The 24,951-nt window shown below is 34.7% G+C and overlaps 4 protein-coding genes across 4 annotated transcripts; 3 read left to right on the forward strand and 1 right to left on the reverse strand.

Moving 5' to 3' along the window:
• The first annotated feature begins 1,138 nt into the window (after positions 1-1,138).
• Positions 1,139-2,554, forward strand: LOC120139216. The gene is made up of 3 exons (XM_039154524.1): positions 1,139-1,840; positions 1,930-1,998; positions 2,115-2,554. The coding sequence occupies exons 1-3, from the start codon at positions 1,703-1,705 to the stop codon at positions 2,520-2,522; spliced, it is 615 nt and encodes a 204-aa protein (XP_039010455.1). The 5' UTR covers positions 1,139-1,702; the 3' UTR covers positions 2,523-2,554.
• On the forward strand, positions 2,472-5,937 carry LOC120139215. The gene is made up of 3 exons (XM_039154523.1): positions 2,472-3,943; positions 4,549-4,675; positions 5,040-5,937. Exons 1-3 carry the CDS (start codon positions 3,485-3,487, stop codon positions 5,765-5,767), a joined length of 1,314 nt encoding a protein of 437 aa, XP_039010454.1. The 5' UTR covers positions 2,472-3,484; the 3' UTR covers positions 5,768-5,937.
• A 341-nt stretch (positions 5,938-6,278) lies between these two features.
• On the reverse strand, positions 6,279-7,083 carry LOC120139197. Its single transcript, XM_039154509.1, has one exon. It carries the CDS (start codon positions 7,063-7,065, stop codon positions 6,343-6,345), a length of 723 nt encoding a protein of 240 aa, XP_039010440.1. The 5' UTR covers positions 7,066-7,083; the 3' UTR covers positions 6,279-6,342.
• Positions 7,084-10,440: 3,357 nt separating this feature from the next.
• Positions 10,441-18,604, forward strand: LOC120139188 (plastidic glucose transporter 4-like). Its single transcript, XM_039154500.1, has 15 exons — positions 10,441-10,468; positions 10,576-10,866; positions 12,989-13,100; positions 13,555-13,622; positions 13,969-14,101; positions 14,188-14,287; positions 14,369-14,481; positions 15,357-15,450; positions 15,547-15,700; positions 16,283-16,429; positions 16,732-16,805; positions 17,572-17,660; positions 17,781-17,895; positions 18,182-18,359; positions 18,445-18,604. Exons 2-15 carry the CDS (start codon positions 10,608-10,610, stop codon positions 18,459-18,461), a joined length of 1,653 nt encoding a protein of 550 aa, XP_039010431.1. The 5' UTR covers positions 10,441-10,468; positions 10,576-10,607; the 3' UTR covers positions 18,462-18,604.
• Positions 18,605-24,951: the final 6,347 nt, after the last annotated feature.

Raw genomic sequence — 24,951 nt, forward strand, 5'->3', positions numbered from 1 at the left:
TTCTTCTCATGACCCCATTATGATAGAGGAGAGCTTGCTAGCATTAGAGAATATGGAAGAAGGTTAGTTTTCAATTTTAAATTTATTATTTTTATTTTGTAATATTTATTTGCATAGTTGATATATTTAAATAATTATATTTCTAAACATATATTATTTTTATTTATGTAGATTTGATTTTTTATAGAGATAAAAGATTTGACTTTGGAACAACCAACAATTTTCATTAATGAGACAAATGAAGTTTCATAGTAATGAATTTCCAGAATAATGAATTTTATTTCTTTAGTTGCATTTTATTTAGGCTTTTAAATTTTATATTTGAATTATACAATTTGAATGTTTAAAGTTTATGTTTGAATTATATAATTTAGATATTTAGATTATACAATTTGATTTGATGGTCGAATAATAGTGTAGATTAATAGATTGTATTACGATCTTACTGTATTTTGCAAATGTATTTACTATTTAGCTATATTGTGTAGGATCAATTTAAAAAGAATGAGGATTAGAATGACAAGATGGTCTTTTTATAGCAAGCTAATTATTTAGGTTAGTATTATATTAACCCACGTGGAAGTATAGGAAACCAAAAACAATTTCCAGAGTTCTCCTCCTCCTCTTCTTCTTCTTCATACGTGAGACCCAAGCTAAAGGTAAGATCTATTGTTAGAGAATTTCTTGATGAATTTATAGTTGATTTATGACTATTAGACAATAGTTAAGCTTAAGGGAAGTTTAATTTGCTCTAAAACAACATGAGGGTGGAGTTAGGAAGGATTAAAGTAAGGAGGTGAATAAGTGAAATCTTGATAGAAATATATTAAATAGATTTCAGGCAATCATTACATAATCATTTTTCATTGAATTCATTCACTTTAAAAAACAACAACAAATTTTATCTAATGTCCGGAAGAAATATGTTATAAATTAATGTAATTCTACACAATTTAATATATTTTTTTGTATAATTAGTAATTCACTAATAATAGCATATTTTTTGTTTATATAAAAATTCAACCATTTGGGATATAATAATATAATTTCCAGTGTTGAAAGCTTATAGTTTTAGTACATAGCAGCTGTAGCTTTTTTCTGAAGCAAGCAGAAACTGATCGGCAACAGCAGGCGAAGATTAGGCGTTTTCAAAGCAATCCGACACTTTCACCAGTTCCGTCCAAAATCCATTCCGAACCTTTTTTCGTTTCATCGGTCTTTTCAATCCGATAAAACACACCCCATTTTTCTCATCCTTTTTCATCCCATAATTCCTTCTCTTTTTATGCGAAGAATCGTTTTACCTTTGCGTCAAGACATGTAAATACCGACTAAACAGTGGAGAACCCTTTCCTTTTCACTGCTCCTTTTCTTGTCATCTTCTCTCCGCTCTTCTTCCTCTCCATTATTGTACGGCTTTTCCTGTTCTTTTTTTCTTCCTAGATTCTCTTGCTCGTTTGCTACATTGCTCCTTTTCACCACTGTCAGGCCTCCCTGTGCTTTCGTTAAAACTAACGGGTCTTTTCCATCTCTTTTTGTTCTTTAATGGTTTAGATTTTTGTATGGTGGGTTGGAATGAGATTGGTTTAGATTGTTGGGTGTGTTTGTCTGATTAAAACTAGAGACCTTTTCGGCATTTCCTTGGGGGTTTTTTTTTGAAGAATTTTTCTGGATAATTATTTTTGTGTCGGTGCTAAGCAAAATGAATGAACGGACCGCGAAAACTATAACGGAGAAGAAGCCTTATAGGCCTGGTGGTTGTGTCGGCATTTTCTTTCAACTCTTTGATTGGAACAAAAGATTTGCAAAGAAGAAATTTTTCTCAAGAAAATTACTCTCTCCTCGAAAGTTTATTTCTTCTTTCATTGTTTTTGAAAATTTTATGTTTTTCTTTTTCAAATGGAATTTGTAATCAGCTGTCATTGTTTCTCAGCCCGAACTAAAGCTTCAAAAAGCTTTGGAGGAGGTGAAAAAATGCCCAAATCCAAGCTGCATTTGGTATGTTCACGGAAATTTATTAGATATATTTTTTGGTGTTTTTTAGTTCATAAATTAGTCTTTTATTTTGCTTATATAATGATAATAAAGTTGATGTTTATGAGGAATTTCGGTAGATTGCTGATGAGAACTGTGGGGATTTTCCCAATGTGAAGAAAAATGGTAAACATTTTAGTAAAGGAGAAACGGATCAAAAGCATGAAATGAAAGCTCCTGGTTTGGTTGCTAGGCTAATGGGATTAGAAGCCATGCCGGCTTTGAATGGAGATAAGCCTCATAGAAAAGCGCTGCCGTTAGGTAGTAATTCTGATCTTAAAGATGAGAAAGTGGTGAATTTTCAAGGCGGGAAAGATTTGGATTTAGCTAAAAGTAGCTCTAAGATCGAGCTTCGGCCTCCGAAGATTCAGAAAATAGAGTCATATGATAGACGGATTGTCACTAGGTTTGGAGCTGAGGCATTACAAATTAGAATGTTTTGTCGCTATCGAAGAAGCATCATCATCAAAAGTTTGTTCCTTCGGTAAAGAGTTTGAGGATTTCTTCGGCAAGGAATGCTTCTAGGACATCGAGGTTGATCGATGCAGCTACTAAAATATTGGAGCCAGGGTTGCAAGCAACAAATCGAGCGAAATATTCTCTTGCTTATTCGAGTAAGAATGTGGCTGCGACTGAGGGAATTCAGGTTGTGTCACCAGATGTGTTGGAACAATCTGCATGTAATATTAGTATTGGTAAGTCTTTGATTGGCCCGACATCATGCAAGAACTGTGGCAATTTGCTTGACGTTGTGGAGTCTAGAGCAAAGTCAGAGGATCAGCCAATTGTTATTCCTTCCTCTGCACCGAATTTTACTGATGTTTCTTTGCAGGGATTAGAAAAGAAATGGCCGAGGCCTTCCCCGACCTTGTTTGATCAAGGGAAAGAGGGAATTTTTCAGAGAAGCCACGACCAACCATTATCTTTTACTAGCCAAGAAGATAACAGTGTACAATCAAGTAATGATTCTGATACATTTAGAAGTCCTCTATCTCAAGAAGCTCAAGCTCAATGGCATTTAACAGGCCAATCTGGCAAATCCCAAAGGAATGAGAAGTCTCATGTTGCTAACAAGCTGAGGAATCAAAGTCATAATCATATATCACTAGACACGGATAGAATCCCAGCGAAGGCTAAATTAAATAATCTTCCGAGTAGGAAAGGTGTTTCCAGCACAAATGCTGTTAGCAGAGCCAAAGATTTTGTTGCGCTGAACCGAAGTTCAAGTAGTCGAACCCAACATAGAGTGCCAAGCAAAGTGGATAGTGCTCCTATTGAAATCGAGAGAAATTCCTGCAGGGGCCTAGATGACTCCTTGTCTCATCTACGGTCTACAGTAAGAAAGAGGAGGACCAATAGTGTTAATGGGCAAGCAGAAACTACTGGTTTCATCAATTCAGCTATTGGTAAAGAAAAAAATGATAAATACAATCCGGTGACTAGACGAGAAATGGTACATGGAGCTTGCAGCATGGACCGGACATGTGTTAAAAGCAGATCAACGAGCCAAAGAACTGGTAAGGGAGCCATGGATAAAAAGGATACCAATATTATTTCTTTCACATTCAGTTCTCCATTAAAGCAAAAGCACGGATTTTCCATGGAATTGAAGGAGCAAAGAAAGAACCCAAATGAAAGCATTGTCCTCCAAAGACGTGAAATATTGGAGAACAATTACGGAGAAATATCTTTGCCGAAGAACTTGCCGCTGACAGAAGATGATTTAAGTGCACTTTTGAAACAAAAGTTGAAGGAATTGACTTCTCAAGAGGAGGATGAACGAAAAACTGGTTGCACCCTACCGAAGAGATCAACTGCCATAATTCTCCAGGAGTTAATTTCTGCTTTAACATCAGGACAGCCTAACTCTCGGAGTGGTCACCTTTTCAGTTCAGATATCGGTTTCCAGGTTGGTGTTTATTCTGAGGCACTGAATTGTCCTTCCACTGGTTTATCCACTGAATCTGATGTTGTATATTTGGTCTCAACTTTTGTTTTAGATGTCTCTGTACGACATGTGCCTTGATAATTTGGACTTTTTCCATGTACATTTGGATAAGTACACTGCCTAATTGCTACTGAAATGACAAAAATTAATTGAAGAAAGCTATGCCTTTCAGAATTAGATTAACCAGAGTTCATAAAATCTGCAATTTAACTCGAAACTTTGTCCCATATTCGAAACCCCATTGAATAGGAACAAGACTGGTTTAGCATAGCTACAGTTGTTGAAGATTGCAGCTCATTGACTTAAGCCATTGAATATTTATGGATATTTCGTAGATACTGTGGAACCGTCGAATGTAATATTTATGGATGTTGCCAATCTGTATATTTTGTATTGCTTTTACGTTAAGTTTGATTAGTAGTTTTTGGGTGTTAATATGATTTTTTTCCATGTCTATATGAAGCTTTTGTGCGTTGCTTGAGGGTTTGTGAATATGATAACAGCTTTTCCTGCCACTTATAAATTGACATTTCGTTTTTCTAAAATATTATTTCCTTATTTCTTAGACTGAAGCAAAGGCTGAAACTTCAGTAGGATTTGCCAACCACGGTAATCATTTTAGCCCTGGTTCTGTTCTTGAAGCTTCATTTTCGAACGACAGTTTTGTTACCAGCAGCCTCAATGAAAGCTTAGGTAAAAATTCAAAACCTTAGCCTTAAATGAACCCTTTTATTTTTGGGTCAAGAAATGTGTGTGCTATTCAAGGAACTTATGCAGTATTGTAGTACTAGAAAATGCAGATTAAAATGAGTTCATGCACTGCTCTGACTAGATCCGTTTAATAATTTATTTTGAATATTTATTATTTTTTACTTAGTTTTTACTCAGCTTTATGTGACAAACTATTTTAACTCATGTAAAAATTAAGCTTTTCCTTGTGTTAATACTTGCCTAACCAAACATAGCATAAATTATTAAATTATGTGCTTTTTCTGTTCCCCTCCATTGGGGAAAAAGAATCTTTCACTTTAGTTTTTTGTGTATTTATTTGATTCAGGACATAGGTTACAACCGGATTCCACGGATTTCTCGTATGATGAACAACATCAAACGGAACTTGATGTGGATATTCTGGATTCTGTAACTTCATTGGACAATGAAACAACTGTTAATGAGATGATCATTGATCTTGTCAACCGAATTTCTGCAATGTTTAATGTTGTCAGTAATTTTGGTCTCGCTTTATCTGGTGACAAGCTTATCCATGCTAAAGAGGTTATCCTGAAAGCAGAATTGTTGTTTGGAAATTCGAGTAGGACAGATGATTTTCTCCTGGCTCCTTGTATATACGATGAAGTCGAGACTCTTGTCACTATCATGCAGGTAGATTTCAAGTCTGTTCTTGGTATCGATCAACTCAAAGAAAACAATCAGCTTCGAGGATTTCTGTTCGACTGTGCAATAGAGTGTATAGATTCCAAATATGGTCCATATTGTAACTCGGGATTCAGACCTTGGAGAAGTTTACCATATTGCATGAACTCAGGAAAGCTGATTCGAGATGTTGCAGTCGAAGTTAAAAGGTGGATAAGACTAGTTGGGATGGTACCTGTTGAACTTATAGAATATGAGATGAGTTATTCACTGGGGAAATGGACAGATTTCGATATCGAGGCATACGAAACTGGTATTGAAATTGATTGGGATATACTTCAAAACACAATCAACGAAATTGTCAACGACCTGATTTCCCCACAAATTGCATACAGTCCCTGTGATCTGTGAGTATCTTGTATATCATGTTAACATGCAATCGGTAAATTATAGTTTTGAATTCTGATCAAGACCAAGGTGGTGAATTTCTGTAAAAGATGGATCTAAGTTGCCCTTTATTTACTTGAAATATTCGTCTTCAACACAATATTCGGACATGGGTTCGGGGATATAACTGTGGACACACCTGTATTGGAAGTTTGCCAGAACTGAGTCTAGTAACACAAGATGGAATGGAGGATGGTATTTTTGCTTTGTTACATTAGAGTTTATGTTGTATACGAGCATTTGTACCTGTATAATCTTTCATCTTCTAACTTTTAACTCCATTAATAGCTGAACAAGCTTGAAGAACTCATTAGTTGTTCCCTAAATTGGAAGGCAAATTACCCCATCATTTAATGGTCTTGATAGTTTGTATATCTGCGTTTTTATATATATATAGCAGGAAACCCTCTTTATTGGCAATCAATTCTTGAAAATAACAAACTAATCAATAAAAGAATTTTTAACCTCAAATCTATCTAAAATATGGGAACTAAGTAACCAAAATCCTTCAAATTCAGAGCTTTCTTCCTCTCTCTTTTTTAAAACAATCTGGCACTACTCTTCAGTCCCCTGCTTCCGCCATTAATGGCCTTCAGTTCATCAACACTTGCATAACTCTTCCTCGCCATCACCAACCTTCCCTTCTTCTCCCCAGAATTTGACCAATTCTTTCCCCTTGACGGAGGCTTCATTTCAATCCGGCCCATGGCCTCCGGCTTCCGGTTCTCTTTCCATAAAGTGGCAGAAAAATCCGGCACCGATTGAGCCAAAACAGAGGGCCTTATACTGGAAACCCCTGAATTCGAACTGAACTTCACTTGTTTCTTGGTTGGTGTTTGTTTAAATTCAGTTTCTTGTTGCTTCGCTCTCGACCAATTCTTTGACGTTCTCGGCGGGGTCGATTCAATCCAACCGGTAACCGACGGCTTCCGGTTCTCTTTCAGTAAAGTGGATGGAAAATCAGGCACCGATTGCATCAAAACAGAAGACCGTTTAACGGTAACCCCCGAATTCGAATTGAACTCCACTTGTTTCTTCACTGGGGATTGTTTGATTTCGGTTTCTTCCCACTCTTGTAGCTGCTCAAACTTCATTCTCAGCATGTTTTCTCTCAATTCAGCATATGCACTGGATCTGGGGCCTCTTTCAATTATACGATTCTGCGAAAGAATGAGAGAAATGGGGTCGAGGAAATGTAAAAGCGGTTGAAAAGAAGGATTTGAATGATGGGTTTGATGCAGAGAATCGATCGTGCCCGCCATTTTTTATGAAATTGGAAGTTTTTTCATGTGATAAAGATATTGAGTTTGCAACGGTCAAATAAAAAGAGAACATAAGATGGATTTATTTAATTTGTTTTCAGTTTTAAATTCATATTGTTTCCAACGTTCTTATTTTTATGTGGGTCCCGACGGAATATTATATCAGCCGTTGGATAAAATCATTCGATCATGGGTCTAGCTACGACGTAACTAAGGCTTCCCAGTTTAGTACTGCTTTGGTCTAGTCTAAAACAAGTGCCATTGTTTTGTGTGTTCCTTAAAAGACAGTACTATATTTTTCTAGGACGGTAAATGAAATATGTTATGAGTTATACGAAATTAATTAGACCAAAATTTGATAAATATTTAACTCAAATGGAGTTAACACGAGTTTTTAACAAGTCGAAAAAAATTATTTGATATTCTATTTGAAATGTTCGTGAGCAGCTTAAAAATATAATAAATTAAGATTTTATTTTTTTTAAATAAATTATTAATAATATTAATATTTTATGTTATTTTTTAAAAAAAATGTAGTACAAGATTTTAACGTATTTAAGGTTCAGGTTCGAGTTTGAGTTTGAGGTTTCAATCGAGTTAAGTTTAAGATTTTTTTCATTTTGAGCTTTTTCGAGCTTCAGTCTATGGTTTCGAGTTTGAGCCGAGCTTGAAAATTTTAGGCTCGCGAGTTTTCGAGTTGAGTCGAGCTCGACTACTTAACAACCCTATATTTTTCTTTTTAAAAAGAAAAAATTATTAACGAATTGGTTTAAGTGATAAGCAACTTAATATTATTCAATAGGTTTTGAATTTGAGTCTTTGTGTATCTCGAAAATTTTCGTTGGGAGACTCACCCTTCAAAGTCAGGTGTGTAACACAAGACAGTCCAGATTAATCAGTGCGAAAGCCTTGAGAACTTAACAAAACAACATCATATAGTTGGATGACCATTTTGTAACTTTTAATATTCAAAGGATTCAAAAAAATATTGTCCTATAATCGAGGATCATTATGTAATTTTTAATAGTCAGATGATTCAACAAAACGACATCATACAATCGAGAACCATTTTTATACTTTATAATTTTGTTTAATCGAGGATCATTATGTAATTTTTAATAGTCAGAAGAGTCGACGAAACAACACCATATTGTCGAGGACTTTTTTTATACTTTACTCTTTTATTTAACAAGGACATTTAATTTAGTGAAAATTGTATTGTTTATTTCTGCATCGACACAACCAATTAGAGAGGAGGAGTGTCGAATATCTCTTGTTCTATAGTTTTGTTTTAACTTATCTTAACTAATAAATCAGATATGATATCTCCTTAACACAATATATATAGAAAATATATTTTCCACAATATATATCTCCTTAAAACAACCAACAACAACAACAAAACTCTATTCCCATATGCAATGAGGTAAGGGGGAGGTAGGGTAGTAGGTTGCCCCCAACGCCAGGTTGAGAGCAGCTTCTGCTGAAGACCTCCGACAGTCAGAAAAATAAAAATAAAGATAAATTACATGTATGTATAAATAAATAAATAAATAAATAAATAAATACATAGTTGAACAGTCTTCATATGCGCGTCTGTATTGAAATTAATCCCCGCAAATAAATCCCTGCGTAAAAATATATGCATATAGACAGAAACGTAAGTCCCGGCTAAATTTAGAAGGAGGAAACATGCAGAGAAGGATACACATAATTCAGCGATAACAAGCTACGAGAAGGAATAAAGTCAAATGGGTTATAACCTATAACTAAGGCACAATTACTTTGTTACCCTAATTCGAAGCCTTCATAAATTCCAATGACAGAAACCTATAAAAAGTAGAAGTCATGGAAATTAATACAAAGGCATTAAAAAGCAGACATATATGTTACACCCTATGGTTGTGACCCACACTACTCGGCTACCCTGGTCTTAAGTCTCCATACTTTCCTATCAGAGGTCATGTCCTCGGTAAGGGCTAAATCCTTTAAATCAAATCTCAAGCAGTCTACCCACTTCCTCCTTGGTCGTCCTCTCATTCTGGCAACGTTGACTGTAATCGAATCTACCCTCCTGACCGCATCCGACATTTGTCGCCTAAGGACATGCCCAAACCACCGTAGTCTTCCCTCCCTCAATTTTTCGGATACATGCATCACCTCCAAGGACATCCTAATTGCAGAGTTTGGTGTCATATCCCACAAAGTTCTACCACATGCCCATCGAAGCATTCTCATTTCTGCGGCCTCTATCCTCCTTACGCGATCCTTCTTGATTGCCCAACATTCTGATCCATACAGCAGCGCTGGTCTTATTGCCATTCTATAAAATTTTCCCTTAAGTTTTAGAGACACCTTCTTGTCACACAAAACTCCAATAGCATCCATCCACTTTAGCCATCCCGCCTTTATACGGTGTGTAACGTCATCATCTACACCCCCATCTTTATGTATCATAGACCCTAGGTACTTGAAACAATCCTTTGAGAGGAGAACGTGTCCTTCAATGCATACATCTACATCTTCATCGTTTTGGTTCCCACTGAAGTTTGAACATAAATACTCTGTCTTTTCAATATTAATCCTTAGACGTTTTTCTTCTAAAGCAATCTTCCAGGTAGCTAGTCTACTATTCAGCTCAGTTTTTGTTTCAGCGACTAGGACAATGTCGTCAGCGAAAAGCATACACCATGGACACCGTCTGGTGTCGCACAATAGATATCATCTATAATCAAGGCGAAGATGTAAGAGCTAAGAGCCGACTCCTGGTAGAGTCCGATCTCCACCGAAAATGTCTCGGTGTCGCCAACTGTAGTCCTGACGTATGTAGTAAATCTATAGTACATATTACGAATCTCCTTAACACAATCATTAATGATAATTTATTAACTAATAATTTTTATTTAAGATTGTTTTAGTTAAAAAATTAAATATTAAAGATCAAAATATTTGAAAATTATATAAAAATTAAAATTGTATTTTTAATAAAAGATGAAGAAGGCTAATTTTAACTATATGCCTTAGTTATAATACAAAACCGGGTCACCGAAGGAAGGGCACTCCTTGGCGGCAAGTCCATCGCCAACGCAACTGCTTCTGCAAATCTAAATCCAAAATCCACGCCACGTGATCGCAGATCCATCCAAACAGACACTCACTGAACCCGATTACCATTACCATTTCCGTTTTAGTTTGTATTTTTAATTTTTACAGCTTTGATCCTCTTAAATTCAAATTAATTTAGAAAAAATGACTGGCAAAAGAAGAGTGTGGTAATCAGTTGAATTTTCTACCAAATTTGTTCTTCTCCTTCCACGGATTTTCCGAAGGTTCCCTTCAAAATTCCACCATCCAAACAGAACTTCGAAAATGGCTCCTCCTCTCTGATCTTCCTTTCGATTCGGTAATCTCACTCTAACTGTCATTTCTCAGTTATTCAGTTTTCAATATTTATTTCTGGATTTTAATGCACCTTTTTTCCCGGACTGTTTTTACTTGGCGGTTGGACAGTCTTTTTCATTTGGTGAATTAGCTAATTCAGAATGCAGGCGTCTACGCATTTAATAAAAGGAAATTTAGAGTTTGAGATTTCAAAACGGAGAGATTTACATTGTTTTGGTGAAGGTAAGGAACGGAAGTCGACTTTGAATCCTAATCGTTGCATCCGAAGGGGTTCCATTTGCAGTGATTTACGTTTTGGTGCCGTTTCAATGGGAGCTGAGCTCGCACGTGCCAGAGATAGTATTGAATTCGTCGTTCGCTCTTCGATCAAATCTCGATCTGTTAAAGCTCTGGCTTCTGGTCTGTTTCTCCTCTCCCTCTCTTCTATGTTTTTAATCGTCACATAATATGAATATTTTATACATTTCATATTTAGAATATTCCAATTGCTCCAATTATTATATGCGTTTAAAAAATGTTATTAATCACAAATTTAGAATATTTTGTGCATATGAAAAAGGAACTTTGGACGGTTTGATTGTTGTAGTGAACATCATTTCAAGAAATTTGATTTTCAATTTTGATTCTTCCTTTTTCCTTCTTTAAAAATCAATGGGAAATTAGGATTGGAGCTAGATAATTTTTGGGGTCAGAATTAAATTAAAAATTTTAAAAAGTTTATAATTTTATCACCTCTATAACTTAAAGAGACATTTGATTTACAGAAGGTAAGATTACGATTATCAAAATTTAAGCTTATCTGATTTGAAAATATAAGATTACATGAAAGTATTTTTTACCAAATTATTGTTGTAATATATTTTCTTTTTAACAAATTTAACTTCTAATGTTAAATTGAAGATTTTGTATATAAACGATTGAACTATTTCTATTTCCCCATCTAATGTCACAATAATTTTATAATTAACATATTATCAATATAATAAGCAATTTTTTGAAAAATAAACTTACATAGATAAATTTTACACGCACATTTTAATTTATCCAATTATATATAAACATTTACTGAAATGTTTTTAGTTAATTAATCAAATTATTGACCTTTTAAACGAATTGGTCAAGAATCAATAAAAAATTTCATTGTCAAAACTGAAAAGTATTGACATTAAACATTAATCAAATCATTTTATGAGAATTTTGTTTATTCTTGAAATATAGAGATATATATATATATAGGATCCAATTACATAGTATAACATTTTAGGATCGTTGGATTTAAGAAATCAAAATTTGAGATTAACAATAGGAAATGAAAAGATATTCATTAGAAAAAAAAATAAGAAGTTAGTCTCAGTCTTTGATTTTCCCTCATCCAACGATCCTAAAATAGTGTAAAGCTTTTGGTTTTACACTAGCTGTAAGTGGATCATACTTTGAGATTAACAGTAGGAAATGAAAAGATATTCACTAGAAAAAAATAAGAAGTTAATTTCACTCTTTGATTTTCCCTCATTCAACGATCTTAAAATAGTGTAAAGCTTTTGGTTTTACACTAGCTGTAAGTGGATCATACTGGTAATATGGTCTAAAATGTCATTGTTCATTACCAATGAAATAGGTGGGATGACATTCCCACCATTTTTGGTGAAAGTTAACATTGTTTGTAATTATCATTGTCACATGGGTAATGCTTACAAGCCAAATGCAAGAATGGTTTTCCGTAAAACATAATTACCCCAGTAATGAACAATTCCTCCCACCAAACACATCCATAATTATATAACTTTTAAAGGGATTAAACTGAAATCCTGTCCAAAATGCAATTTTAAACTCCCTACATAACTTTATATTTTGAAGGGGCTAAACTTGATATTTTACCATTCGCAGGGCCAATCCCCCTGCCCTTGTGGAAAATAAAAATCAAATAGTTAAATGCAAAATTTTATATTTGATTACAACTAATATTTGGCACATTCAAATGTAATTATTCCCTATGAAAGGAGATTAATATTTTTTTTTGTTTATTACAATTTCAACTTTGAATTTTTTGGAGTGTTGATTTTCCTTGATAAAAAAATGTACTTTTTGCTTCGAAACGTAAAATTGAAGTTGCAAAAACAATAGCCAAAACAAAAGGAGCCTTAATTTTTGGCTAGTGTTAAGAGTGATTCGTACAAATATTTATTTCATGAGGTTGGGGGGATAGCTAGTTTTCTTGCAGATGTTATTAACGGATTTATTCTTTTGTTAGTTTCAAATAGCAATTCTTTCCGTTAAAATGCATTAATTTGTGCTTGGTTATGTTGGTACGATGGGTATATGCTACTCTAGAGATGCTTCCTACCAGAAATGATTAACTAGTGTGTGCATCTGTTTTTGGACGAAGGTATACTTGCTATTCAATTCATTGATCTGCACAAGGGTCATTTTCTAAGCATCTGAGACTCCGAGTCTTCTAATCATTGTAAAAGAAGTTAGTTTTTACATTAGTAAAATTTCCAATTTGATCAATATATGGCAGGTGATCTTGAGGATTTGGCACCAATCAACCCTCAGAAGAAATCAGCTGGATCGGTTTTACCATTTGTCGGTGTTGCTTGCTTGGGAGCTATATTGTTTGGTTACCATCTTGGGTATGTCCCATTTCGATTAAGAAAGGAAAATCGCTTCTTTTTTTTGTTCTACATGTCATTTTACTAATCTTAGCATCTCAATGATATGCTTGAACATTCTTTGCTGTGGAAACATCTGGCATGCTCTCCAGTAATATCAAAGCTTCAAAGAGGTTGATTATGGTTCATTTATGTGAGTTCCAAATACTTTACGGTGCTTGCAGTAAGGGATGGTTGTGAATGTTCCCAGTGTTCTGGAAATTTCTGAACACTGCAGTTGTCTTCTTCCATTAATTATATTCCAGAAATTAAAATATGTTTTGAGAAATTAAGCGAAGAATTCATATTCAATATTTGGCAGTTGGCCTGCTACAATTTTGTATGCTTATTCTTTGTGGCTTTTTGCTTGGCTTTTGATAATGTGACTCACTTCTTATATCCCCTCCTTTTTTCTCATTTCTTTTTCTTTATTCAGGGTGGTAAATGGTGCTCTTGATTATCTATCCAAGGATCTGGGAATTTCTCAAAATGCTGTCGTACAAGGCATGTATCGTGATCTTTAATTACTGTGCTTTTCAATCTGTGATATTGTTTCTTTTTCCTTTCCTTTTTTTGTTTTGTACCCCACCCCACCCATTTTTTTTTTTTTTACATTGAGTCTGGTGTTTTATAAGTCATTCCCATAGCCATTCAATTGAACCCATTCCGTCCACCTATTGTGGTGTTTTTGTTTATAAAAATGAAGTGGCTTCACTTGTAATTGTTCAAGCAACGTCACAAGTTGTTGGCCTGCTGTTTTTCCTTCTTTTTTCACTTTTGGTTATTTTGATTATATGCCCACTCTTTAAATTATCTAACTTCTCTAATATTGTTGTGCTGATTTGAATAGGATGGGTTGTCAGCACACTCCTTGCTGCTGCTGCAGTGGGTTCATTTACTGGGGGAGCACTGGCCGATAAGTTTGGCCGAACACGAACTTTTCAATTAGATGCTATTCCACTAATCATCGGAGCAGTTCTTACGTTTGTTTCCTTTCGTTAACTACTAGCTTGTTAACTCTCATGACTTTGCTCAAAGCTAATGTTTCTAAATGACTTGAATGTTTCAGTGCGATAGCGCCTAACGTCCAGACTATGATAATTGGCCGCTTACTGGCTGGCATCGGTATTGGTATAACGTCTGCTATTGTGCCTCTTTACATATCTGAGGTAACATTTTCTGATCCTTATTGTTTTCTTCGATGGTCTAGCTTTCTGAAAACATCTGCTTACATTCTTTCTGTTGGTCAGATCTCACCGACGGAAATCCGTGGTGCACTTGGATCTGTTAACCAACTTTTCATATGTATTGGGATTCTTGCAGCATTGGTGGCTGGATTACCTTTATCAGGAAACCCAGTATGGTATACTATTCTACCAATTTTTTACCCTTATATAACATGTTCACTACGAACATATCATGTCATTTGGCATTAGCTATGTTAAATTGTGGTTTTTGCTATACGTTTGTACATGTACAATCAATCATGCATCCAGAGAGATAGCCTCTTCTAACTTTTGGTACAAGTGTGGATATGCTTAAAAACTCTTTCTTTTATGCAGCTATATTTGGTGGCAATTTTTCCCTTTCTAGTCTTGAAGACCTTTCTTCCTCTCATTTGCACCTGTTGATGGAAAATTATGAATGATTTAATTGCATTGCTGCATTTGTATTCTTTTTTATTTTCCTCATTTGTTTTGCTGGCATAAAGGCGTGGGGGGCTTGACCAAAAAGACATGGGTGGAAAGGATAAAGGGTAACCATTCTTGTAGTAATATGGTAAAAATAAACAAAGCACAATAGTGCAATATGATTCATGTAGTCAATGGAGTGGGATTAGGCTTCTTTGTTGTTCATCCCTTTCTGTAATCATACCATATTTGTTGTAACTGTATGAAACTTAAGCACTTATCTCAATCATAGGTGCTTGTATCCCTTTGCTCAAAGAGCTTGGCCCAAAAACCCCTTTCCCCAAAAATTGTAATAAAAGATAGCTCCATCCAACTAGTTGGAATGTCTAATTTTTTTCATATTTTTTCTGATCAATCTTTCTCGTGTCTGTTTGCCTTTGTGAGATTAAGTGAATAGGTTAAGGTAATGCCTTACATCAATATACATCTTAATGTTGTGTATAATGTACCAAACTTTTAGTCAAGAATTATATTTCTTTTGCAATTAAATTTTGTGTCTGCTTTAGCATTTGCCATAACTGTTTTTATCTTAGTTATTTTTCTATAGGTGGAGGGTTATGTTTGGTCTTGCTGTTGTCCCTTCTATTTTATTGGCACTAGGAATGACATATTCCCCTGAAAGTCCTCGGTGGCTTTTTCAGGTTTCTTATTGGACCAAGACTATTTTACATTTTTTAACATCTCACATTGATATATATGATATTGACTATTATTGTTTACTTACATCATTTTTGCAGCAAGGGAAAATTTCTGAAGCTGAAAAATCTATAAGAACACTCTATGGAAAGGAAAGAGTTACTGAGATTATGTACGAGTTAAGTAATGCAGGTCAGGGTTCTACAGAACTAGAAGCAGGATGGTTTGATCTATTCAGCTGCCGATACAGGAAAGGTTTGCCTGAATATTGAAAGCTACCATAACTGAATGCCAAATGCTTGAAGTCCTATGAGGCCTATTAATAAGCATGCCCTTATTAGTATTGCTACTGGACACTAATAATAGGATCTGATGATAATATCGAAATTTTTATCATACTTCATTTTAAAAGTATCGCACCATGTAAGAAGATTACCTTGAAGGGACAATGTTCTCAAAACATATTATTTGAAGAGTTGTTTCAGCACCAATCAATCTAGTGTTTCTTGGTTCCCAAATTATGACAAGTATTTAATGTCGAGTAATGGATTTCGTTTAATCATCCATCACTACTTTCCATACCCTTCTGCAGTTTTGTCTTAATGCCTTGATGATTTATGATGAAAAACTCAAGGGTCAAGGATGTAATATAATTCTTTTCTTTGATTCTCATTTCTTCTTTCCTGTAGCTAGTATAGCTCATGATGGATTTTTTCTGGTTATTGAATCAGTGGTCATATACTTAAACTGATTATCCTGAAGGCTACACCTTCACATATCTTATGCTTTCTATTGTATGATGGTAATTTTCATTCTCGTCTTTGTTTTCTTCTGTAGTTGTGAGTGTTGGTGCTGCACTTTTTTTGTTCCAACAGTTTGCCGGGATAAATGCCGTGGTGTATTATTCTACAGCTGTCTTTCGTAGTGCTGGAATTGCATCAGATGTTGCTGCTAGTGCTCTTGTTGGTGCATCAAATGTCTTTGGTAAGTCTTAACCATTTTTAGAAAGCATAAGTTCTTGGGGTAGTGGGAGGAACCAAAATTCATGTAGGAGATTTAACAATTGTTTCTTCGACTCTTCATTTTTCTTTAAGTATTTGTGTTTGACCCCTGAATTTAAAACATATCCGAACATGAGTACGAGGATATGAATTATGATCCTCAGAGGACTCTTCAAATAGATGGAAATCTTGGAAAAAATGAGCATACCTGTGTTGAACACATACCCATGTTCAAGGCTCACAACTGAGTCCGAGTAATATTCCTGGCTTATGAAATTCTTGCAGGCACAGTTATTGCATCCTCTCTGATGGACAGACAAGGAAGGAAAAGTCTTCTAATCACAAGTTTTGCTGGAATGGTAGGCTTTTTCCCCGTAAAGGTCCATGCTTCCAAAGCAGTGTTTGTATTCCATTGTTAAAACTCTTTGAAACAATATCCTGCATTTATATTTGGACCAACAAACACATAAACACGCATTTTCATTACATAAACTTGAATTTCCCCCCTTTTCTTCTACATCATGACCAATTTTCTTAAACTGCAAGTAGTCTTACTTTTTGCAATCAAATTTTGGCCTAGAGTCCCTAATTCTCTCTAATTTCAAAAGCTCACTCGGATTATAAAATCATGTTTGTTTATAGCACCCAATATTAATTAAATTTCCAATTGGAGAACTTTTTTCATCATTAAGTAGCCGGAAGAGTTCCCTTCAGTATCTCAGAGCAAGTTCTCAGGTTGTTTTCGTCAAAGAGTTGTACATGCAAGCAAAAATTGGTCACTTTTTAGCTTGCTTGTAAAACAACTCCGTCTTGAATCTGGACCATTTATTTTTCCTTCAATTTCATGGACGCTTAAATGGATTTTGACTGAAACAATAGTATTTTGATGAGCTAGGATTTAACCGTCCAATGGTTGAATAGGCTGTCTATTGATATTATTTCAGCCAATATGGATGGCCTTAAATTTTAAACCATGATAAGCATATTAGTTAGGTAGAGACTAAATGTGAAACTCATAATTACAAAATGATATGATGCATAATTTTCTCATCAGCTTCTCTTATAAGTAATATATCCTTTCTTTTTTCGATATCATGTTCCTCGGCTTTCATTTGGCTCGCTAAGGGTGCTTCAATGTTGCTGCTGTCATTGTCATTCACTTGGAAGATTCTGGCCCCCTACTCTGGCACGCTAGCCGTCGTCGGGACTGTTCTGTGAGTTAAAACCTTTCATTCAATTAATGATTCTCCTTCTAATTGTTTTGATGCCTTCAATCATTGTTGCCTCCTAATGACCGGTGAGATCTAAAGCTGGTTTCGATTTCTTTTACACAGCTACGTCTTGTCGTTTTCGCTTGGTGCTGGTCCGGTGCCTGCTCTTCTGCTTCCGGAAATATTTGCTTCCAGAATCAGAGCAAAAGCAGTGGCTTTATCGCTTGGCACGCATTGGGTAAGTCGCGATAAAAAATTGGCCCAAGCATTTTGATATGTGCATGGGCATGTATATCCATGAAAGCAAATTGGCGTGTGGATTCTGCAATACGATGTGGTAATCGTAATGTAACAATGGTTCTTTCTTAATATGACTTTCTCCATTGCATATATTTTTTCTTGAAAAGAACATGATCTGAAAATGGTTGCCATATTTATCTAGTATTCTTGATATTTCTGCTTTCATCTTTCGATTGGGTGAATTTCTTGCTTTCATGTCATACTCTGTGTTTCTGTTCTAACAGATATCGAACTTTGTCATCGGCCTGTATTTCCTGAGTGTTGTGGACAAGTTCGGAATCAGCGCAGTATATACGGTATTTGCTGCTGTTTGTCTTCTTGCCGTCTTGTACATAGCTGGTGCTGTCGTCGAAACCAAGGGGCGATCATTGGAAGAAATCGAGCTTGCTCTTAATCCTTCAGGTTGATTCAGAGAATAATCTCCATATCTTGTTAACAATTATCTCATGACGTGCCGTCATGTGGATCGTTTCCGTTATCTCTGCAGGACTTTCTTCATCCTGAAAGTAATCAGCATGTGTTCTAGCACTCGGTATAAACCGTCTGGGGTTTTCAAACAGGATTTCATAGTTTAGTCTTTGGGTAATAAGAATATGGGAGCGTATGGTTTTTGATTTACAAAAAAGGTCAAGGCTGGGAGAGTCATAAACCTGCTGGATGTTGTCTCAGAAGGTTGATTTTATAAATAAATCCAATCTGATCTAGAATTCCGATGCAAGCATAAGCTATTTAGTTTCCTCCGAGAAATTGTCATTTCCATGAAGTTTGTCAACATTAATTTTCCTGTTTTGTATGTAAATTTTCAGGGATTGTCTCATTAATGGTGAACTAATATATGGAAAAGAAACAACATGACCGAAAATTTAATAAGATACTTAATAAAGCCGGTTTAGCGCTATCGGAAATGTTGAGTAATAATAATGATGTAGGTGGAAAACATGAAGAAATATTAAAAAATTTGGCAACCGGCAAACTTAGCTTATCGGTAGATATCGATACTGTGCACAGAAGTATCGATATATATAGTAATATATAAGAAAGTGATGAAAACTGGTTAAAAGTAGACATGTATAAAAGCGCCTATAAAGTATCGATACCTTACACACATGTATCGATTCATGATAATATAACAGGTTGAAATTTGACAAATCTAGTTTCAATTTAACAAGACAGGTAACGAATTTGATAAAACCGATTGAAATTTGACAAAATCGATTTTAATTTGAGAAAACCGGTAAAGAGCTAGCGGAATTGTAGAAATTTGTATCGATATGTTTATAAGTATCTGTTCCAAAGTATCAGTACTGTAGGAATTTAAAAGAAATGAAAAAAAGGAAAATGTCTCGAAAGTATCGATACCTTACACATGTATCGATACATGACAATATAACAGGTTGAAGTTTGATAAAACCGATTTCAATTTGACAAAACTAGTAAAAAGATATCGGAATGGTTGACATTTGTATCAATACTTTTATAAGTATATGCACCAAAGTATCGATACTTTAGGAATTTAAAAGAATTGCAATAATAGTGCCTATAAATTATCGATACGTTAGACTCATGTATCGATACCTTAGACTCATGTATCGGTACATGACAATATAACATGTTGAAATTTGACAAAATCGGTTTCAATATGACAAAACCAGTAAAGTGCTACCGGATATGTTGACGGTATCGATACTTTTATAAGTATATGTATCATAGTATCGATACTTTAGGAATTGAAAAGAAATGAAAAAAATGAAAATATCTCGAAAGTATCTGTAACATCCTCAACCCGTACCCGACCCGGATACGAGTCCGAGGTGTCACATTGACTTTTCAAACTTTGACTCTTGATGAAAAATCAAGGAAATTTAAAACTTTCATTAAAATAACATTGTTACTTTACACAAGTTAACCAAAACAAGACAAAACTGATCAGAGCATTTGTAACATACACTTTTCTTACATGCCAACACTATACACGACAAAAGACATACTTTATCCGTTACTTCTGATATGATCTTCTAGCAGTGTTGCTGTTCTTGCCACCCTATTTCCGCTCTTCCTGATTCTTGGTACCTACGTGTAAATCACTTACACGCTAAGTCATAGACTTAGTGAGGCATCTAAATATAATAATAATGCATTCAGTATGAATATGAACATGCAATCTATCCATTCAATCCTGTCGTATACAATTCAATGTAAACAATAATAATATGGTAACATAAACTATAACAATGTAATTACCTTTGATAACCTTTTATAGGCCCATGTACATTTTTGAGAACTCAAGGTATTCTAGTACATTGAGGTTGTGCACTATGCTGTCACCATATATGGGTCCCACTAGGGGCTATGAAATTTTGTCCCGAAGGACCTATGTACTGTATTTGTCCCGAAGGACCACTCTTTAAGAACCATATACATATTCCAGTGGATCAAATCTGTCTCAAAAGACACTGTAAATGTTCCAAAGGATACATATATGTCCCGAAGGACCATGTAGAACCCTCGACTCTTGGCATGCCAACTATACCTATAGCTCTCATATCGTATACCATGGGCATTATTCTTATATTTCATATGTTCATGTATTCATGTCATTTCTCTTGCGATCAAATAACTCATATCACTTACCATGTCACATATGCATTTAAATCTATTCACCTATATCATTTATCAAATCATATGAACATATATACTTTATGCATGTATCATAATAATTATCATGTATGCATGTTCATAACTATTGTGATATGAAAATCATCATAGGAATTAGACTTATCACAAGTCTTATTCCATTGTACCATACTTCTAATATGTACTCACCTTAGCCTTGCTTTGACTCGATTCTAATCCTTTAATTGTTCCGGAACAAGATTACGTTCTAAATCTACATATTAATACATTGATACATATCGGTATACTAATTGATATATCCTAAACTATCATTCCTTAGGCTAATAAGAAAGCTATTTTTATCTTTTAATGAAGGTATGCATCGATGCACTACACCATGTATCGATACATCCCTTGACGGGTGCATCGATGCACTGCCTATGTATCGGTGCATAAATCCTATTCGATGTTTGTATTTTAAGCAGGTGCATCGATGCACTCCTTATGCATCGATGCACTAATTGTATTCGATATTCATTTATTTGAGAGTGCATCGATGCGCATTGAATATGCATCGATGCACACAACCCAGAAATGATACTTTGAGCACGAAAATCCCTTCTTTATTCTATCAACTCTTCACATTTCATCCATTTTTTCTATTTTTAACTCTTATATATCTATTTAAACTAATCTATACTCATTTATTTCATCTTAAACCCCAAAATCATATCCTCCTTATGAGATTCAAGAATTATACCAACTTTGCAACATGATTTAATTCCACTTCTAACACTTCATATGTCTTAACTAGATTGATGACAAGTCAAATCCAACTTCCAATTCTAATTATCAACTCTATATCAAAATTTCATTCAAGAACTCCAAATCTTTAATCTTCCCTAACTCTTTTATCTTTTTATTTTAAGATAACTTAAGCTTTTCTTAAGCTTAGTTATCATCTAACAATCAAAACCCAAACTTTAAATTAACAAATAATCAACAGATCAGAAAGCTTACCTTTGCTTGGCTCTCTTTCACGTATGAAGAAAAAGAATAAAGAAGAAAGCTATGGAGAAATCTCTCATTTCCCACGTGTATATATCCTTACCATATCTCATTTTTAATTCATTTCTTGGTCAAATGACCCTTTTGCCCTTTAATACCTTTCATAATTACTAGCATCTTTAAGGTAATATTTCCAAATAAATTATTGAACTATTCAATTATCCTACTTTAATCACCAATTTCTGAAACTTTACAATTTGGTCACTAACTCGGTATTGAGGATATTACAAATCTCCCATTCTTTAAAGAAAATTCGTCCTCGAATTTTCACTGAACATATTAATAAGAACATATCTTTTAATGTTCTCGTGTTGCTTTCTCCACTTTATTCCTTACGCAATTGCAACTAATGATTTGCCTTCAATTTCCAAGTAACTCAATCCATTTCGATCTTTTCTCTTCTTTGGTTATACACCTACTTTTGACCGTTGAAAATCAATTTCCAACCAATGACTTACTTTTGCCTCCATTCTCATCACTTTATATCATAAATCAATACATTTCTTCATTAATCTCTAATTACCTTATAACAAGAACTCAAACTCTTATTCCATCATCATTTGACCAAAGCACAACCTTAACTCTTCTTCAAATTTGATTAAACATACATTTTACAGAATCAAACAATCTTTTCATAACACCATCTATCATTTCCTTACTTTCATATCCACTTATAATTCACACTTTACACCCTTTTCATTTAATTTCCCTATCTATTTACTCCTTATAAATCATTATATCCTTGTCTCATAGATCATATCTTTTTCCTTATTCCAGTCACAAATTACTTATCCCTTTTTATTACATTTAACTTTTCAGTTAATTCTTACTTCCGCCAAACATACAAATCCTTTATCTTTATTACACTCACTATCATAATACTTTATTATTCAACTCATTTCTTCTAATAAAACATACCCCACCATCAAACCATTCATATACTATACATTCTTCCCAATCAAAAATAGTTCGTCCTCCATTTCCTTAACTTATCAAACCTTCATTCTCACTTATCCATAATACAATTTCCTTGGTTTGCATTCAAACATTCCATTTACCTTTGTCTTATAAACTGATTACTGATGTACATATTTTCCAATTCCCCCAAAATAATAGTATCCATCACTTGTTCTTTTAATATTCCCCTAATAACACCCATTCCTTCTACCTTATCTTGTCACTGAAGTAAAGAAACTACTTTATTTCAGAACGATAAAGATCTCTAATTCTTTAGTTTCCAATCTTACTTCAAATCATTTGAATAGTAATTCCATCAATTTAACAGGGAATTTAATTCTCTAAATTCTAATGGAACATTCTCAACATATCTTATTTATCCCAACACTGTACCCTAATAAATTTGTCACTTCCACATCACTATAAATAACTTCTAATTAAATTCTCAATTCTCACATCAATTTACTACTAATATATAAATATGCAAGTCCAGATCAATCAATATCATAACATATCTATTACATAATAAAAGGTACCTGTTATAATCTCTGGATCATCAAAATCTTCATTAGTATTCATATTATACACTCGAGCAGTGGAATGTATTTCCTGTTGAGTAGAGGATTCAGGTTAACTTCTACCTCTTCCTCTACTTCTTCCTCTTTGAGAATCGAAGCAGATCGATCCGACTGTACTGATTCTCCTGTTCTCAATGGACAATCTCTCATGAAATGTCCCACTTCACCACATCGAAAACAAGTTCCAGTAACTACCCTACACGTTCCGCTATGGCTTCTTCCATAAATTTCACATTGTCTAATTTGACTCTGTTGTGCTCGTCCATCACCAGACCCTACAGATTGAGTCTGTCTAGCTCTCATCTGATTTGATTCTCTTGCAATGGATGTCATCGACTCTAATTGTGCTGGAGATCGGAAACCAAAATCTCTACTTCTCTTAGGTGGTGCAAAACTTGATGAAGCCCAGTTCTTTTAGATGGTTGGGTTCTTTGATTCACAAACCTTTCATTTTGAGCTCTCTCTAAGGCTTTAGCACGATTTACTATCTCTTAAAACGAGGATAAGTTCAACACTATCAGCATCTCTTTTAAACTTGGGCGTAAGCCCTAAACAAACCACTCGCAAGCATCTTTCTCTGTAGGCACTAACTATGCTGCAAAACGACTTAATTTATTAAATTCGCACTCATACTCATATATAGTGCAGTCCAATTACTTCAGGTTCAAGAATTCTTGCTTCATTTGCTGATAAACTGGTCTCCTATATATTTTTGTTTGAACTCTTTTAAGAACAAGGACCAGATCACTTAATCACTTGTCATTCTCAGAGTGACGTTTGTCCACCAGATTCTCGCTTGCCCAATAAGCAATGAGACCACTCCATCTAACTTCTCTACATTAGAATAGTGGATACCATCTAACATAATTTTTACATCATTAAGCCAAAGGTCCGCAACAACAGGACCTTCTTCGGCTTCACCTTTAAACTCTGGAGCTCCTAAACCCTTCAACTCCTTTGCAACATTCATTCTCGGAGTTAAAGTAGCAAGAGGTTAGAAACGCGTCAATACCATATCTAATGTTCTAAAGAACACATCTTGATCAGTTACAGGCACTTCAAAAGGTGCATGTTCTTCACCTTGCCTGGCAAGGGCAGGTGAATTACTACTTTAGCCGGCCTATCATCTCCCACTTCACTTCTAGAGCTACCATGTCCGGACATCTATAAGAACATAATCATATCATTCTATTAGCAAAACAACATACTTACTATTATATCATATCAGAAGTTTTCACTATTTTGTTGGCATGAATACTTTATAGGACACTCTAGACTCCGGTTTATGCCGAGAATCGACTAAATCGTAGCTCTGATACCATTAAATGTAACACCCTCAACCGTACCCGACCCGGATACGAGTCCGAGGTGTCACATTGACTTTTCAAACTTTGACTCTTGACGAAAAATCAAGAAATTTAAAACTTTCATTAAAATAACATTGTTACTTTACACAAGTTAACCAAAACAAGACAAAACTGATCAGGGCATTTGTAACAGACACTTTTCTTACATGCCAACACTATACACGAAAAAAGACATACTTTATCTGTTACTCTGATCTGATCTTCTAGCATTGCTGATGTTCTTGCCACCCTATTTCGCTCTTCCTGATTATTGGTACCTACGTGTAAATCACTTACACGCTAAGTCATAGACTTAATGAGGCATCTAAATATAATAATAATACATTCAGTATGAATATGAACATGCAATCTATCCATTCAATCCTATCGTATACAATTCTATGTAAACAATAATAATATGGTAACATATAA

The sequence above is a fragment of the Hibiscus syriacus genome, unplaced genomic scaffold (assembly GCF_006381635.1).
Source record: "Hibiscus syriacus cultivar Baekdansim isolate YM2019G1 unplaced genomic scaffold, ASM638163v2 tig00110730_pilon, whole genome shotgun sequence".
Classification (NCBI taxonomy): Eukaryota; Viridiplantae; Streptophyta; class Magnoliopsida; order Malvales; family Malvaceae; genus Hibiscus; species Hibiscus syriacus.

What these genes read in the sequence shown, in the direction of transcription:
- LOC120139188 (XM_039154500.1), top strand. Translation starts at nt 10,608, where the DNA reads ATGCAGGCGTCTACGCATTTAATAAAAGGAAATTTAGAGTTTGAGATT. An exon ending in TGTTAAAGCTCTGGCTTCTG is followed by an intron (nt 10,867 to 12,988) that starts GTCTGTTTCTCC and finishes AATATATGGCAG; the next exon opens with GTGATCTTGAGGATTTGGCA. An exon ending in TCACAAGTTTTGCTGGAATG is followed by an intron (nt 16,806 to 17,571) that starts GTAGGCTTTTTC and finishes TGGCTCGCTAAG; the next exon opens with GGTGCTTCAATGTTGCTGCT.
- LOC120139216 (XM_039154524.1), top strand. Translation starts at nt 1,703, where the DNA reads ATGAATGAACGGACCGCGAAAACTATAACGGAGAAGAAGCCTTATAGG. An exon ending in TCTCAAGAAAATTACTCTCT is followed by an intron (nt 1,841 to 1,929) that starts CCTCGAAAGTTT and finishes TGTCATTGTTTC; the next exon opens with TCAGCCCGAACTAAAGCTTC. An exon ending in CCAAATCCAAGCTGCATTTG is followed by an intron (nt 1,999 to 2,114) that starts GTATGTTCACGG and finishes GAATTTCGGTAG; the next exon opens with ATTGCTGATGAGAACTGTGG.
- LOC120139215 (XM_039154523.1), top strand. Translation starts at nt 3,485, where the DNA reads ATGGTACATGGAGCTTGCAGCATGGACCGGACATGTGTTAAAAGCAGA. An exon ending in GTTCAGATATCGGTTTCCAG is followed by an intron (nt 3,944 to 4,548) that starts GTTGGTGTTTAT and finishes CTTATTTCTTAG; the next exon opens with ACTGAAGCAAAGGCTGAAAC. An exon ending in CAGCCTCAATGAAAGCTTAG is followed by an intron (nt 4,676 to 5,039) that starts GTAAAAATTCAA and finishes TATTTGATTCAG; the next exon opens with GACATAGGTTACAACCGGAT.
- LOC120139197 (XM_039154509.1), bottom strand. Translation starts at nt 7,065, where the DNA reads ATGGCGGGCACGATCGATTCTCTGCATCAAACCCATCATTCAAATCCT.